Source organism: Rhinolophus sinicus, linkage group LG01 (assembly GCF_036562045.2).
Source record: "Rhinolophus sinicus isolate RSC01 linkage group LG01, ASM3656204v1, whole genome shotgun sequence".
In the NCBI taxonomy this organism is placed as follows: Eukaryota; Metazoa; Chordata; class Mammalia; order Chiroptera; family Rhinolophidae; genus Rhinolophus; species Rhinolophus sinicus.
The window spans coordinates 128,890,109-128,906,545 of NC_133751.1; the positions used below are offsets into that span (position 1 = coordinate 128,890,109).

Below are 16,437 nucleotides of genomic sequence, written 5' to 3' on the forward strand. Positions count from 1 at the left end.
CCACAATATATTTATCTATTTTGCTGTTGTTGAGTAGATAGTATAGATAAACTGCTTCTATTTTAGTTGATTATGAATAGTAGTGTTATGAACATTTTCAGTCAGTTTCTCTTGGTGCACATGTGTACACATTTCTTTTGTGTACACAAGTAGAAGTGTAATTGTTGGGTTATGTAGTATGTCTCTCTTAAGTTTTAGTAGATACTAGCAACTATTAATAGTTTTCCAGAGTCTGTGCTCTATCCAGCAGAGTAAGAAAAGTTACAATTGTTCCACATTCTTGCCAACCCTGATATTTCCCATGTTTTTTTGTGTTTGTTTGTTTGTTTGTTTGTTTTTTTGTGTGTGTGTGTTTTATTATTATTTTTTTTTATTTAAGCCATTCTGGTGGGTGAATAGTGGTATAATATTTTGGTTTTAATTTGATTGAATCAATAGCATGATTATTTATCTTACCTTCACCAGCACTTATCTCTAAGCCTGACACCGAGTATGCCAAGCAACTACAATGTTTGCATCTATACTGAGCGCTCAGTTGCTGCACGAAAATGCTTGCTCATTGCCCTCTGGTTTATGATACCAAGATTCCTGAATGGTTTGCAGAAAATACCTCAAAGAAAAACATGTCCAATTATTTTTCCGTTTACTTTGCCACGACCTTACATGTGTTGGATGAAGATGAGGGAGGTTTAGATGATATGTGACAAAAGTCTAGGAAAGGTCTGAGAGAGTCACAGGAACTATGAAAGCTCCAGCTATTACAAAGTGATGGATTCATTGAGAGAAGGAGAGTCTTCAAGATTTGTTACAATAAAAAGAAAATTCACTTTGTGCTGGACCTGAGTAAATATATTGTAATTCTCTTTAGATTGAGAGTTGTTCAAGGGCAATGGTTGTCTCTAGTTCCCATTGTTTTCTCCTGTTTTGCTCAGTAAAGGTTCTACACTGAGTTATCACTCAATAAAGGCTAACTGGCTAAAGAAGAAATGGTTTTCCTGGTTTCTCTGCTGGTCTTAATTTATGTTTGAGGAGTAAATAACTGTGATACATCATAACTATTTTAAATTTACTCTGTGCTGTTTTATGTAATGAAACTCTTGTGATTCTGCCTTGCAGATGTGTGAACACTGCTGATAGTGAAGGTGGAGCCGTGGATAACAGCCTCTGCAACCATGAAGAAAAGCCCCCAGAAACCCAGTCCTGCTTTCTTCTGTGCCCCAACGAATGTGTCATGTCCGAGTGGGGACCTTGGAGCACATGCCCACAGGTAACTTCTCTTCTGTTGTCAATGCCCTATAATCCTCTGGTGATGCCTTCACTGTAGTTCTCTATACAGTCACGGTGCTGCTCTCCCAAGCATTCTTCTAATAACATGGGAGAATCATTTCACCTGAGAAAGAAAGAATGAAAAGAAAAGAAAGAAAAAATATCCAGCTAGCGAGACTGAGCAGTTTAAAATGCCAGTGCTTCTTTTTTAGGCCTTTATCATGGGAACACTAACAAGGAAAATGAGCCTGTAATGACGATACTAGGATTCGAATGCACACCTGTTATTAAGGGGCCTCTGTAGTACCCAAATGATTCTCATTGTAATCTCTCGATTCTGTTCCATTTTTATCCTGGCAGAATCAATTATGTTTTAGTAGCTCAACTCCGCTGTGTAATTTGGCTTTTGTTAGTGATGATCTGTTTTTTGTCTTTCACTGTGTTCCCAAAGATGAGGTGTTCTTCTGCCATGCTCTTCTTTCAAAGCTCACACACACACGCACACACACATGCACACACACACAGAAACTTTTTCAAGTCTAAAGTAATTTCCTTTATTTTTCTTTTTTTAAAAAAATGGAAACATAATGGGGATATGCCAAAATAAATATTCTTCAAGTAGTGTAATTCAACTTAATATTCTCAGAAGTTAAATTATGATGTTTTCGACCTATTTCTGCCTAAAGAGCTAAAAAAGAAAATGAGGATAAGAGCATATTCGCTAGGTCCAAACATTAGGAGGGAAAGAATTAGGATACTTTGAATTCAGTGGAGATACTGACACTTTGTGGACAGATTGGGTTAAATCTTTGTACAGAAGTGGAAAATATATTTGAAATCAATTTATAAACAATATTTGCATTTTGATCATTGACTCCTTTTCATTATTGCAATCTTATATTTTATATTTCTATAATTGTATTCCTGAAAGAAATTTTCCTTGTCACTATTATTTTTTATTTGTTGAGTTGCTGGGGGTAGGACAGCACCATATTATGATGAAGAGGTAACATAAATAAAGGGTAATTTGTAGGAATGGAATGTTTGTCCTATTATTGACTACGGCTAAGTTATTTATTTTGTATATAATTTGAATATAATGAAAATTAACATTTTCTCAGCACTTACTGTTTTCAAGGCATATGTAGGAATTATTCCTTTTAGCCCTTGCACTAATCCTACTAAGCAGGTACTGTTATCAGTCCCATTGTACAGATGAAGGAACTGGTTCTCAAAAAGGCTAAGTAGTTTACACAAAGCTCCACACTGAATAAGTGGTGGAGATAAGAATGAACCTTATTGTTATCTAATGAAGCCAGAGTCTTTGCTCTTACATCCTTGGCTCCCTTATCTTGGAAGAATTAGGGTAGATTTAGAAGCAATACTTCTTTTTCTTTAAGATGCAACATTAATTTTAGAATAAAGTGAGTTATTCTTAGTGAGTTACAATCTGTGTGAGTATTCCATGGCTATAAACATATATTCACACTTTAGAAAGTGTGGTAGCATACACTTTTTTTTTTTTTTTTTTTAAGATTTTATTGGGGAACAGTGTGTATGTCCAGGACTTTTTTTTTCCAAGTCAAGTTGTTGTCCTTCAATCTTAGCTGTGGAGGGTGCCGTTTGGCTTCAAGTTGCTGTCCTTTCAGTCTTAGTTGTGGAGGGCGCAGCTCAGCTCCAGGTCCAGTTGCCATTGCTAGTTCCAGGGGCTGCAGCCCACCATCCCTTGCAGGAGTCGAACCGGCAACACTCTTTATTAATCAACTTGCAAAAGAATTATCAACCTAAAGAAGTTTAATTAAATGTAGAGGTCATGATTTGTCCGACTCGTTTTTTTTTTTTCTAAGTTGCTAACCGAAGACTACATTAAGCTGTAATCACTTTGCAATGACAATTTGCCCTCTTAAGTCAGAGTGTCTGGCTACTGAACTAATATATTTGTTGCAGGAACATTTCAATAATGCTGTGATGGACTGGCATCCTGTGGACCTTTGGGGTCCTAAGAGACAATTTTCTTTCAGGTTTACTTTTCTAAAAGTAGTCACTCTGTTTTTTGGAATGTTTATAAACTGGAGATAGAGAAAATATTTTAACCTCATTTTACGTGTCTGAAAGGCAACAGTTACTTGCTTGTCACCATGAAGTTCAGAGGGTTGTCCTTCAACTGCTTACGTACCTTCTAAGTTACATTAATAGTAATAACAACAATAGCTATGACGACAACTTTCACTGAGCGCATATTATGTAACCAACATTGTGCTAAAGTTTCATAACAGCACTATGTTATCATGATAGATATTTATCCAGGGTCACTCAGGTCTGTCTGACCAAAATGGCCTTGTTCTTCCTCAGATTCCATGCTACTCTCATGTACAAAGACTTTAAAATGGAAAAAAAAAAAATGGTAATAAGGGCTCACAACTGATAACTTCCCTACCTCTCGATATGTTGCATAAGTTTAATAAATTGCAACATCTTAGCATAATGCCCCAACATCATAGATCCTTAAACAGTACTTGACATTGATCATGAGCGTGATAATGGAGAAGTTAGCAAGCTGGGTTTTTGTGCCTGAAGTTTAATTAGCACCTCAAAGCGCATTTTCTGAGAAAAAGGAAACAATTATTGTATAATTGTTCTCTATACCCTATGCTGAATCTCGGATTCTAAATATTGGCCATTATTTTACCAAATTCTCTTTTTATAGTGTACTGTGTGACATATGTTAATAGAACCAATTTGCTATTTTTTTTTCCCCTTCTTCTTTTTCTTCCCAGGGCAATTTTTTAGAGCCAAACACATAAACCAACCAACAAACCAAACAAAAAATTAGCTAAAAAAATAAAAGTAAAAAAATAGCTCAGAATATTTCTGAGAAAAAACATTTATATTCCTCTTATGCATCCACAAACTACTCTGAAATTTATATTTGCATTTAGCTATAAAAGCTGTATTAATATGAAGTCATCTCAATATGTTTTTAAACATTGTAAAGTAAGTAGATTTGCCAGTTATTTAAAAGAAGCTTAGCAAAATCATTTACTCAATTACGACTACTTCTTGAATTCCCACTATGTGTCCTGCACTCTGAGGCCAAACATATATGACAGATTATCCCTGCCCCTGAGGAGCTCACGGTCCTCATTCTCTTTGTAAATACATACTGGGTAGGTGTAGCACATGATTCAGTAGCTGACTAGTGGTTATTAGTCCACACAGCATTCTCTAGTAAAGTGGTAGGCACTCACTGAATAAAATGGTTAAAAGTATACTTCCAACCTCAGCGTCAAAGATTCTCACACTAGCACACATAAACAGCGTCTCCAATGTGTGGTAACACAGGCCTCCTTTGCTCTACCCAAGAGATGTCAATTCAGTGAGTCTGGGATGGGCCCCATGAACTTCCATTTCTAACAAGTTTCCAGGTGATGCTGAGCCTGCTATTCGGGGGGGGGGGGGGGGCACTCTTTGGGTCATAAGGCTCTTGGTCATTACAGCTAGATCATGTTCTTTCTCAGTCTCACTCTAATTACAATATCACGTGAAAGCTTAGCTTATATTCACAGAAGCTTTCCATGTGCCAATGTACTTAGCATTTATATTTATTACCTCACTTAATCTGCACAATGCCACTATTAAATCGATCCCATTATTCCCCCAATGTATAGATGAGTAAACTGAGTTTCAGAGAGGTTAGTAACCTGCTGCTTTTTGTGCTGGTGAGAGGCACAGTGGCTGTTTAAGCCCAGGTCATCTATCCATTTCTAACCACTGCAAAAGAAATGGAAGCCACACTTCTTCTCCTTGAGAATCTGATAGCCTGTCAACACTGATGTCTCCTTTTCTGGTTTACTTTGGATTTGTGAAGGAAGATTTTTCTAAATTGAATAATCTCCTTTATTCGTGTAGCTTGCCAAGGAAAGAAAGGAAAGGAGTCACAAAGCTGTGCTCTGATGCCCCAGAGCACGTTCTGGCTCTGTGACTGTGGCCAAGTTACTGACACTTCTGAGTTACAGGTTCTATATCCAGAAAGTAAGGACAAGGGCTGCTGTTTTTCCAGATCGTTTAATGATTAAAGACAATAAGTGTAAAGTGAGTAGTACAGAATATAACAATACAGGTTTGTTAAAAAAAATATTTTAAAGCAGCAGCAAATCATAGCTCCCCCTTATATTGTTTACGATGTGGTTGGGAAATGGAAGACAGGGAGTGGTACATTCTCTAAGCATACAAGGAATAGCCCTTCCCCCACGCAACATGTTATTACTACTTGATCTTACAGAAATACAACATCACTTCCTTTGCTGACAAATGACTTATGCCTAATTGAAGAGTAATCCCCATAAATAAGGTGTCAGAAAAGTAACTTTGAATGAATGGGTTGCTGACCTTATAGTAACTGCCAATTGCAAGCCATACTGTAGAACAAACAAGACAAAGGTACTGAAAATTGTATGGAGACCATTTTAAATATATTGGGAAGAACCGGGGACTGTAAATGGATCAAGCAAAAACAAACATAAGTCAAGGCAGAATCTGAAGAAAATGGAAAGCCATGTGCTTCATTTATTTTCACTTTCTTGTTTTTTTTGGTTCCCATAACACTATATATATATATATATATATATATATATATATATATGTGTGTGTGTGTGTGTATATATGGTGATATATATATATATCACCATATATATGTATATATACCACCATATATATGTATATAATTTATATATATATATATATATATATATATATATATATATATAATTTATTTTTGGCTCTAATATGCTCACTTCTCTAGAATGCTTTAATGAGAAAGAGGTTTGGAATTGTACATATAAAAACCTTTGCAACAGTGTCCATTTTTTAAACGTATATGTGGATTTGTACAAATACACGTGTATACATACATACACATACATGTACAAATCATATGTTTGTGTTCAATTGTTCATTGTGTATTACTCTGTATTCCTGTTTTATCTACCTAACTTTGTCCAGTTTATATCTTTATCCTTCGTTCTTCAAAACTACGCAGACAAGCATTCATAGAAACACATATTCTTAAACAGAGGTTTATAAATTTCTGAACTCATACCGTTCAGTCCCTAATGCATCTGAACAGATATGTGGTTCTCTTCATTTATGCTACCAATCCATACCGAAATTGCCATTAAGTAATATAGATTTTTCTATTTATGACTATCCTTGGAGGCTTGACAAAGGAATTTCTTAAATAATAATATTGATAGGAAATAGCAAAGAGGGTCTCGGAGAGGAATTTCCAAACTGATGCATGCATTACAGAAGCACGCGTTTGGAATCCCTCTCCAGAAAGACGACAAGTTTAGCAAACCAATTTGAACTTGAATTGATTCACTTCGAGCTGAATGCATCAAAGCCTGGCTCGATCTGTAGCCAGGCATCCCTCACACTGCAGGAATTGGAGATTCAATACACCATGGTCTAAGTGCAACCTCATGGTCACACAGTGACTCAGATCTTTGCATTATCACCAGACAACCTCTGAAGAAGAATCAGAAAGGAAGACTTTGCGAAGAAACTACATAGGACTTCAGTGTAATCGAATCTGAATTCTATTATAGACTTAATATTGTGCTTCAAAAATACGTCTTATTTCTATACTTTTTCCTACCCTGTTCTCTAACTCTTCATGTGTGCAGTATACTCTAGGGAAAGCCAATGTGAGTATATTATCTATGAGCAGATACACACTGCCATTATTCCTGCAGGTGACAGTACTTCTTTAAGAGAAAACAAGAAATGCACTCCAGTTTTCTGATATGTACTCCAGAATTAAACATTTGAGGTTAAGAAAAACATCTTTTTTCATGGTGCGCCAGTGTGATTTTTGGTACAGGCTGTCAACAGTGATGGTCTATTACTGATTAGTCAGAATTTTCAGCACCTTTCCACTATACCTGAAAGTTATGTTTCCTGGGAAGCAAATCACCCTAGTGTTTACTGTTACCCTGGTTTCCTGAAAATAAGACCTAGCCAGATCATCAGCTCTAATGCGTCTTTTGGAGCAAAAATTAATATAAGACCAGATCTTTAAAATTAATATAATATAATATAATATAATAAATATAATATAATATAATATAATAAATATAATATAATGTAATATAACACAATACCAGGTCTTATATTAATTTTTGCTCCAAAAGACGCAGTAGAGCTGATGTTCCGGCGAGGTCTTATTTTCGGGAAACATGGTAGTACTCAGCTCCAAGCTCTTCATCAACCTCTCCTCACAGCCTGGAACATGCAGATGACAACCTGTATTTGTCTCTGGAGGGCATGTTTAATGGTGATGACCCTCAAGCTGCCTAGTGCTTTTCTTTGACTTACAAATGAACACCAGAGGAGAATGATAAAAATGTTTTATATTCTGGACTGAAAATTCTTGTTGCTTCTGCTAAATTGATATTGGCTCTTGTGAGAAACCAATAATTCATTACCCTGGCTTGTGGAATATTTTACCCCTGTGAGCAGTGAGGCTTAATATCACTTAGAACCATTCTAATTTCTAGAACCATATTAGGCCCTGCAAACAGGGTGCCTCATTATATGCAGTGTAGCTGCCAATGACAACCAGATAAAAGCAGTCTTTGGGCTGTTCCAGTTTTTAAAATTTAATATGTTATCATCCTGTCTTGTACAGTGTGCTTTGTTTGAATCTCACTGCCACCAATTTGAAGTATAAAATAAGGGTTCCATTGCTCTCAATATCTCTTTCTGTCTCTTTGTTTCTCTCTTTCTCCTCTCTCTATCTTTATCTCTATCTCTATTATACAATAGAAATTTTCAACAACAACAACAAAAAATAAACAATATAGTGAGCTCCATAAATTGATTACCCAGCTCAAAACTCATCACCTAGTTTCAACAGTTACCTACATATGACAATTTCATTTATTGCTTCTTCCCCACATTTTATTCCTTCTCTTATAGACGACTTTAAAGTATACCCCACACTTCATATTGTTTTATCCATAAATACTTCTATATATCTTCCTAAGAGATAATGACTAATCACAACTACAGCAAAACGTAACCCCAGTATCTTTTTACACCTTGTAGGAATTTAATTTTCAAAGAATTGAAAACATGACTCATACAAAGTATTAAAATTCATTAACTTGTTAATGATTAAACCAGCATGATTGCAAGGCCGGTTCAAAGAGAATTGGAGAGGACAGAGAACTTTCACTTATAGCAATAATTGAATATCATTAGATTTTTTGATTGGATTAGATTAGAATTATGCTCCTATTGTAAACAACTAAAAATGAGAAAATATATACTTGTAAAACTAATACCAGATGAATTATATAAACTTTATATAAAATGTATAAATATCTTTATATATTTTAAGATATTAAAATATTAGAAACAATCAGAATAGTAAACGTGATTGTTTTTAAGCAAGAAAGAAACTTAGTTTTCATAAAAATTAAATGCTTTTCTGTGGTATCCCATAAATTGTGTCAAGATCGAATTGATAGAGATTTCGGTTAAAGATGGAAGATTTTACAGAATCCCTTCCAGAAATACCACTAACATGACATGAAAGGGATTAAAATGAGAGTAAAGGAATGTGTTTTTAAATGTGTACAAACGATTATGTGATGATAATTATCAAAGGGTGCAAAAGCAAACAACTGAGGAAACTGGGAAACTAATGTGGTAACTCCCTTAGCTGAGCTGAAAGTATTGAATCCCAAAACAGCAATGGGTAAACTGAAACTTGATTTGTTCTGTAAAGCTTCAAAGGACTTGGAAGTTGAGCAGAAAGTACATTTATTTGAAAAATGAGGTGGAATTGGGGCTGAAAACTAGAGTACTCATTGAAAGTTATTACACCCCCATATAGCCTCTGCCCACTTGCCCAGATGCTTGCCTTCTTCAACTCTAGCTAAGACTTTAAAAAGGGGAAAAACAAATTTTCTGCACTGGAGCACTAGGCACAATTGAGCATAGAGCTATCATTTTGAAAATAAAGGGATTAAAGTGAAAGACTGTCTTTATAATAAACATTGAGACCTCTAGCGTTTTTTCCTATTTTGTTCTCAGAATATAGTCAAACAAGGCTTATATGATCTAGATTATATTCTCTGAGGACGACAGCTAGAAATAGAATAATTTACCCCCTACTTCTTTAAATAGATATATAATTTTGGTTTTTTGTTTGTTTGTTTTTTTGTCCATTCTCCTGCAAGGCCTCCAATTACACTTATGGTTAACCACTTGTTAATGTTCCAGAGGTTACTTACTCTCTACTCATTTTCTTTCAGTCTTTTTTCTTTCTTTGTCTTAGTGTAATTTCTGTCACTATGTCTTAAAGTTCATTCATCTTCTGCAGTTAGATGTTTTATTATTCCTTTTTTGGTAATTTCTTTTTTTTAGACATTGTGTTTTAGATCTCTAAACGTAACATATAATTCTTCTCAGCATCTTCTGTTTTACTCATTATGTGCACATTTTCCTTTAAATTCCAGAGATTACTTTTAAAAATTTAGCATAACTATTTTTAAGTTCCCTATGTTCTATTTCTGCTTTTATTGACTGGTTTTCCTCTTGTATTGACTGGTTTTCCTCTTGCTTATTTGTTGCCTCTTCAGATGTATAGTAATTAGGTGTAAGATACATATAAAAAATACACACATAATAAAAATGCAGCTTTATGACTTTTCACAACGTGAAAACACCCATATAACTAGACCAGAACTCAAGAGCAAAATATTACCAGCACTACCTAAGCCCCTATCGTGTCTTATTATAGTCATTGACCACTTCTAGACATTGTGAAAGTTACATCTTTTTTTTTTTTTTTTTTTTTTTTGCGTCTTCCATTTAAGTGTGTTGAATTTGTTTTGGCAGGTAGTCAGGTTTGTGTTTAAATTTCATTAGGGAAGTTCTACAGAAGATTTTACTCTAGGGCTAATTTAGCCCTCCTCCTAAGGCATAGCCCTTTTTGTAGTCATTGTCAGATGGCTTGAGGGCTTGAAGAAGTATCTGTATCTTGGCTAGATGGAATTAAAATGTCTTTAAGACCTGGGTGAGCTTTGGAATGTTTACACCTGGCAGCTGCACAGATGTCATCCTTTGACTGGACTTACAGAGCATTACTCCATACATGTATACATAAATTAGAATTTAGACAAGGACTCAAAGAGACCCCTATGTATATATCTAGATTTCTTTCTTTGCCTAGCTTTACCTCTGCAGTATTTCATGCTACAAATTTCAGCCTCCTCTACTTTGCAGACCTCTGATCTCTGACTCCTCACTATGCTCTTGGGATTTCATTCCTGGGACCATCATCCAGAAAGTATCTCCATCCAGAAACGATGGTTATTGTTAAGGCTTGCCTCATTGGTTTTCTTCCCTCAAGGTCATAGTTCTATGCTACCTGCTGTCCAGTGTCTGAAAACTGTTGTTTCATGAGGTCTTACAATTAAGTTTGTGAGCTTGTTGCATCGATGGTGCTAACCTTTGTTGATATCAGAGAGAACATTCATTATGAATTTGTACCAACTAGACAAACAGTTAACCGAGTTTACTATGTGGAAGTGCTAAAAAGGCTGTGGGAAAAAGTTAGACTACCTGAAATTTTTGCCAACAATTCATGGTTCTTGCATCATGACAATGCACCAGCTCACATGGCACTGTCTGTGAGGGAGTTTTTAGCCAGTAAACAAAGAACTGTATTGGAACACCCTGTCCACTCACCTGATCTGGCCCCCAATGACTTCTTTCTTTACTCGAAGATAAAGGAAATATTGAAAGGAAGACAGTCTAGCGACATTCAGGACATCAAGGGTAACATGACGACAGCTCTGATGGCCGTTCCAGAAAAAGAGTTCCAAAATTGCTTTGAAGGGTAGACTAGGCGCTGGCTTCAGTGCATAGCTTCCAAGGGGAAGCTTCCAAGTACTTCCAAGGGGAGTACTTGAAAGGTGACCATAATGATATTCAGCAATGAGGTATGTAGCACTTTTTCTTGTATGAGTTTGCGAACTTAGTTGTCATACCTCATAGTCTATGATCATTTTTTATTTTGCTTTTTATAATTTTTATATCTTTAAAAAATATTTTTTATTGGGGAATATTGGGAAACAGTGTGTTTTTCCAGGACCATCAGCTCCATGTCAAGTCATTGTTTTCAATCTAGTTGTGGAGGGCACAGCTCACTGGCCCATGTGGGAATCGAACCAGCAACCTTGGTGTTATGAGAAATGGGCTGTAAACACTGAGCAAACTGGCTGCCCTATAATTTTTATATCTTTTTATTTTTTTTTATTTTTCAATTACTATTGACCTTCAACACTATGTTAGTTTCAGGTGTATAACACTGTAGTTAGACATTTTTATAACTTAAGAATTTAGTCTATTAATATTTTAATTGATTCAGAATGTTTCTCTCCCTCCCTTCCTCTCCTTCTCCTTGTCTCCCTCCCTACCTCCTTCCCTCTGTCTCTCTCATTTCTCCCATCTTACATATTTGATTTAATATTATCTTATTTGGAAAAATTCACTTGAAAGATTCCACATTTTTCTTTTATCTGAACAAATTCTTTTCAAATATTGAAATTAGTTATTTGAAATTTTAAAAACATCTGTATCCAGAATATTTTTAAATGGTATATTATTGACAATCTTTATAATTTATCCCACAGTTATGTTCTTTTGAAACCTTCTCATTCATGAGTAAATTTTAGTCATTTATATATTGCATGAACATGACAATTTTTGTTAGATTTTTTTTAAAAATCTATTGAGATAAAGTATACGTATTTTTTGTTTCAATTCATTTAATCCTGTATATCTGTGATTGTCCTTTTTCTTTATATCACATGCTAGTGTGTGTGTGTGTGTGTGTGTGTGTGTGTGCGCGCGCGCGCGCGCGCACGCGTGTATTTATCTGGCATTTTAACACTTCTATTCTGGTCCATATACTGGTATTTGAATCTTGTTTTTTTTTCTGTTTTAATTAATATTCCTTAAATATATCCTTTCAGTGTTCAAGCAAATATATTCCTGTCGTTTACTTTTCCATTTTTGGCTATTTACATATCTTATTATTCCTAATAAAACATCTAACAATTTTATTAAACTTTGAAAGAAAATAATACTTGAATATTCATTAATTGTAATCAATATTTAATTTGTAAAGATTTTTACCTCATTCTATCAGTTTAAAAATACAGTATGTTTCTCTCCTTTTTAAATTAAAATATAGTTAATATATAGCATTACATTAATTTCTGGTATACAACATAGTCAACACTTGTATACTTAGGGAAATGATCACCATGATAATTCTAGTAAACATCTGACACTGTACAAGATGATTACAATATTATTAACTACATTTCCTATGCTGTACATTATATCCTCATGACTTATTTATAACTGGAAATTTGTACCTCTTACTCTGTTTACCTATTTAACTCTCCCTTCCACCTCCTTCACCTCTGGCAACCATCAGTTTGTTATCTATGTCTGAGTCTGTTTCTGTTTTGTTTTGTTTGTTTATTGGTTTCATTTTTTAGATCCCACATATGAGTGAAATTATATGGTATTTGTCTTTCTCTGTCTAACTTATTTCACTTAGCATAATACCCTGTAGTTCCACATATGTTGTTGCAAAGGAAAATATTTTATTCTATTTTATGGCTGAGTAATACCCATTGTGTGTATAATATATACTACATACACACACCATGTCTTCTTTATCCAGTTGTCTATCAATGAACACCTAGGTTGCTTCCATATATTGACTATTGTAAGTAAGGCTATTAATGCAATGAACACAGTGGTGCCCATATCTCTTCAGATTAGTCTTTTCATTTTCTTCAGTTAGATACCTAGAAGTGGAATTGCTGAGTCATATAATACTTTCATTTTGAAAAAAATTTTTGAGGAACTTCTTTACTGTTTTTCATATATAAAGGAACCCTCATGCACTGTTGGTGGGATATCTCTCTCTTTTTAAATTATTAAACATTTTAAGCATACAGAAAACAACAGAGAGTTGTGTAATAAAATTTTGGTGTCCAGCCTCTCGCTTGGTAAAATCTTAATTTGTTCACTTCATTTAAAAAAAAAATGCAACCCTTTTTTGTCTGTGAAATTTTATGGCCCTTTTTATATAGGTATTTTGTGTTAAGTGTATAGTTAGGCATTCATATTTTTAAATGGCACTATTTAAAATGTTATTGTTGACATAGAGGGAGGCAAATATTCAGTTTTCTTTTATTTTTTTCGTGTTTTTTTATTACTCCATTGGACTCCTATTTGCTCTTTCATGTTTTGGATCTGTTCTCTTGGTATTTTAAGAATTATAACTATATCATCTCAAACAGTGAATGTCTTTATTCTCATGTGAGTGTTATATATTTTTTTCTTTTCAGATCTTAGTTAGTTAGGCAGAGCTAATAACAACCATGACCAATTATATACTACTGGTTATTGGGCATCCCTGTCTTGTTCTTGAGATTCACAGTGACATTAAGTGTTTCACAATATTATGACTGTTATGTTGAGATGGATAACTTATAATATCTTTCTTTGGGCTTCAAAAAATAAAAGACCAAGACTAAAACTAAGAACACAGAACTGCCACTTGTATTTGAAAAATGATAGAAAGTCGAAGTGAAATTACTGTCAGTTGATTCCATGATTCCATCTCTCTTCCATGGTTCTCCTGATTTTTCTCTTTGCTGTCGGTACCAGCGAGTGCTTCACTTCACACATCTGAGCTGGGCTTCCATCGCTCCTTTCCCCTGAACAGTACTCAAAATATTCCCTTACACAGGTCCTGGGAAGAGGTAGACCACTAGCTAAGCTATTTAACGTGGTTAATACCAGACAAAGATTTTGGGGCCAAGACATAGCCCCAACATAGGGCGCCTGGAGGCCCAATCCCAACATGAAGCACCCCCTCCATGGTTGTTTTCCAAGCTACAACTGTGGGCAGGGCGAGGCCAGCTGGAATAGGAATTCCTGCGTGATGGGCACTATCACTGACGTGCCTGGTACATCTGACTATCATGGTAACATATTTATTTCTATACATGTATGATGTTTTCTCAGGCATGGACTTTTGATTTTCTTGAATAAATATTTGGCATGTATTGCAATCACTCTGTGTGTACATGTGCACGCGCACAAATTACTGAACTCATGATATTTTGAAAGTTCTTTCTGAGGCATCTTTGCTTTCCTGGGGGGGGGGCGGGGGGGAACAATCCAGTCGTTTACAATGTATTATATTTTTTAATGTAACATTAGGTTATATATATATATATATATATATATATATATATATATAACCTATAATTGAGTATTTTAGTGCTGTGGCATCATATTTGTATAATTGAGATTGACTTATTGTTTCTTTCTTATGTATTACTGGTGTAAGTGTTTGAAGTCAGGCTTATCACATGCTATAAAATAAACTTTGCATGGTTTTTGTGTTTTTTTTTTTTTTTTCCCCCTGAGCTTTGAAACAGTTTGCTGATCTAAGAAACTATGTTATACTTAGTGGTTGAAAGAATTTATCTGTGAAACTCTTTGGACACAGCTTTTTGGTACACAACCTTTCCTCACATCCTCCATTTCCCAGACTTATCAGTCCATTCAGGATTCCTATTATCCCTTGAGTTAATTGTGGGAACATTTTTTTTTTAATACTTTTTAAAAATCCTCTTGGGGAGGAGACTTTCTGTATCTGTTATTGTAATCTGCTTTCGTTTTCCTTTTATTGTTTGTTTTTTTTGTTTGTTTGTTTTTTGGTTCAATTTGCCAGAAGTGTATCTGTTAGATATTTTATTTTCAAAGTTTTGTTTCATGAACAATTCTGGTCTTCTTATTTTTATATTCTAATTGTTATTTTTGGTTCTTGTACTTAGCCTATGTTCTTTGGGTTTTAAGGTTCATATTTTTCCAACTAGAATAAAACACTTTACTATATTGACTGTATTGTATAGTAATGAAATAACTCAAGTATATTAATATCAAGGACATTATAGGATTTATTTATAACAGAATCTGGGCAATGTAAAATCAGCTATGGTATTAAGGGCTTGGCTCTGATCTTAAATTTGATATGCAGTATCCTCATTTTCAGTATTATCTAAAAAGCCCATCGAGATGCAAATATCCTTGTGTCCTAAAGTTGTTTTACAAAGTATAGTTAAGTTTTCAAATTTCAAAGGATTTCCAATTAATCTTTTTTATTTATTAGTTTCGACTTGCTTTTAAAAATGTGTTGAGGTTTGCTAAGGGACTGGTGTGTGATCAATATTTGTTAATTTTTCATTATGCTTGAAAAAATGAGTTATTTCCTGTCTTAGAATGCATGCATATGTATAGAAAAATTCAGTTCTGTTTACTGTATTTTTCAATATTCTTATTCTTTTGTCCATATTTGTCATTAGCCAACTTGAAAAGTTGTAGTCTGACAGTGGTTTATTAGAGTGTCCTATTCTTATTGTATTTCTGTCAAATTCTCCTTGTCTTTATAATCGTGTTTTATTTCTATAGCTTGATATCATGTTATTTAGCACAATAAGCTTCATAAATATTTTCTTCAATAATTTTAATTTGATCTTTCTTTCATCAGAAAAAAAAAAAAAGAACTTTATTTTGTTATATTCCATTTTGTCTGACATAGATCCTTCTGCTTTTCTTTCTTTTGTGTGTGTCTTTTTTGTCTTCACTAATTCTTTTTCTCCCCCTATATTATTTTCCTTTAAAGAAGACTACTTTTACAAGTATACACTAATGTTTTTGGCTTTTCATAGGAATGTTTAAAATTTATTTTAATTTTTATAACTGGCATCTGTTGTGTTTTATAGTTAAAAAAAAAAAAACACCCTTGAAATTTCTATTGTTTCCAATGGCTTTATGGATTATGCCTTGCATTTTTCTATGCATTTAAGTCATTTAAATCACTACTGACTATCTTTCAGTTTTTATAAAAGTGATCTTGAATATGTATTTCTCTGTTGTAAACTTCTGAGCAACTCATTAAATTATGAACCCTGTATGTCAGGGATATTTAGCTTGTTATATTTCTCCCCAAACTTCTTCTTGGTTTTGAATCTGAAATTAAAGGTCTAGATGATTATTTTTATC

At 34.3% G+C, this 16,437-nt stretch overlaps 1 protein-coding gene across 4 annotated transcripts in view; it reads left to right on the plus strand.

Annotated features, from left to right (window-relative positions):
• Nucleotides 1-16,437, plus strand: part of THSD7B (thrombospondin type 1 domain containing 7B) — an 802,394-nt gene that overhangs the window by 693,626 nt on the left and 92,331 nt on the right. For all 4 annotated transcript variants that reach the window (XM_074335732.1, XM_074335728.1, XM_019752567.2 and 1 more), the window contains one exon: nucleotides 1,117-1,267. In XM_074335732.1, coding sequence (XP_074191833.1) covers nucleotides 1,117-1,267 — 151 coding nt within the window. The remainder of the gene's footprint in view (nucleotides 1-1,116; nucleotides 1,268-16,437) is intronic.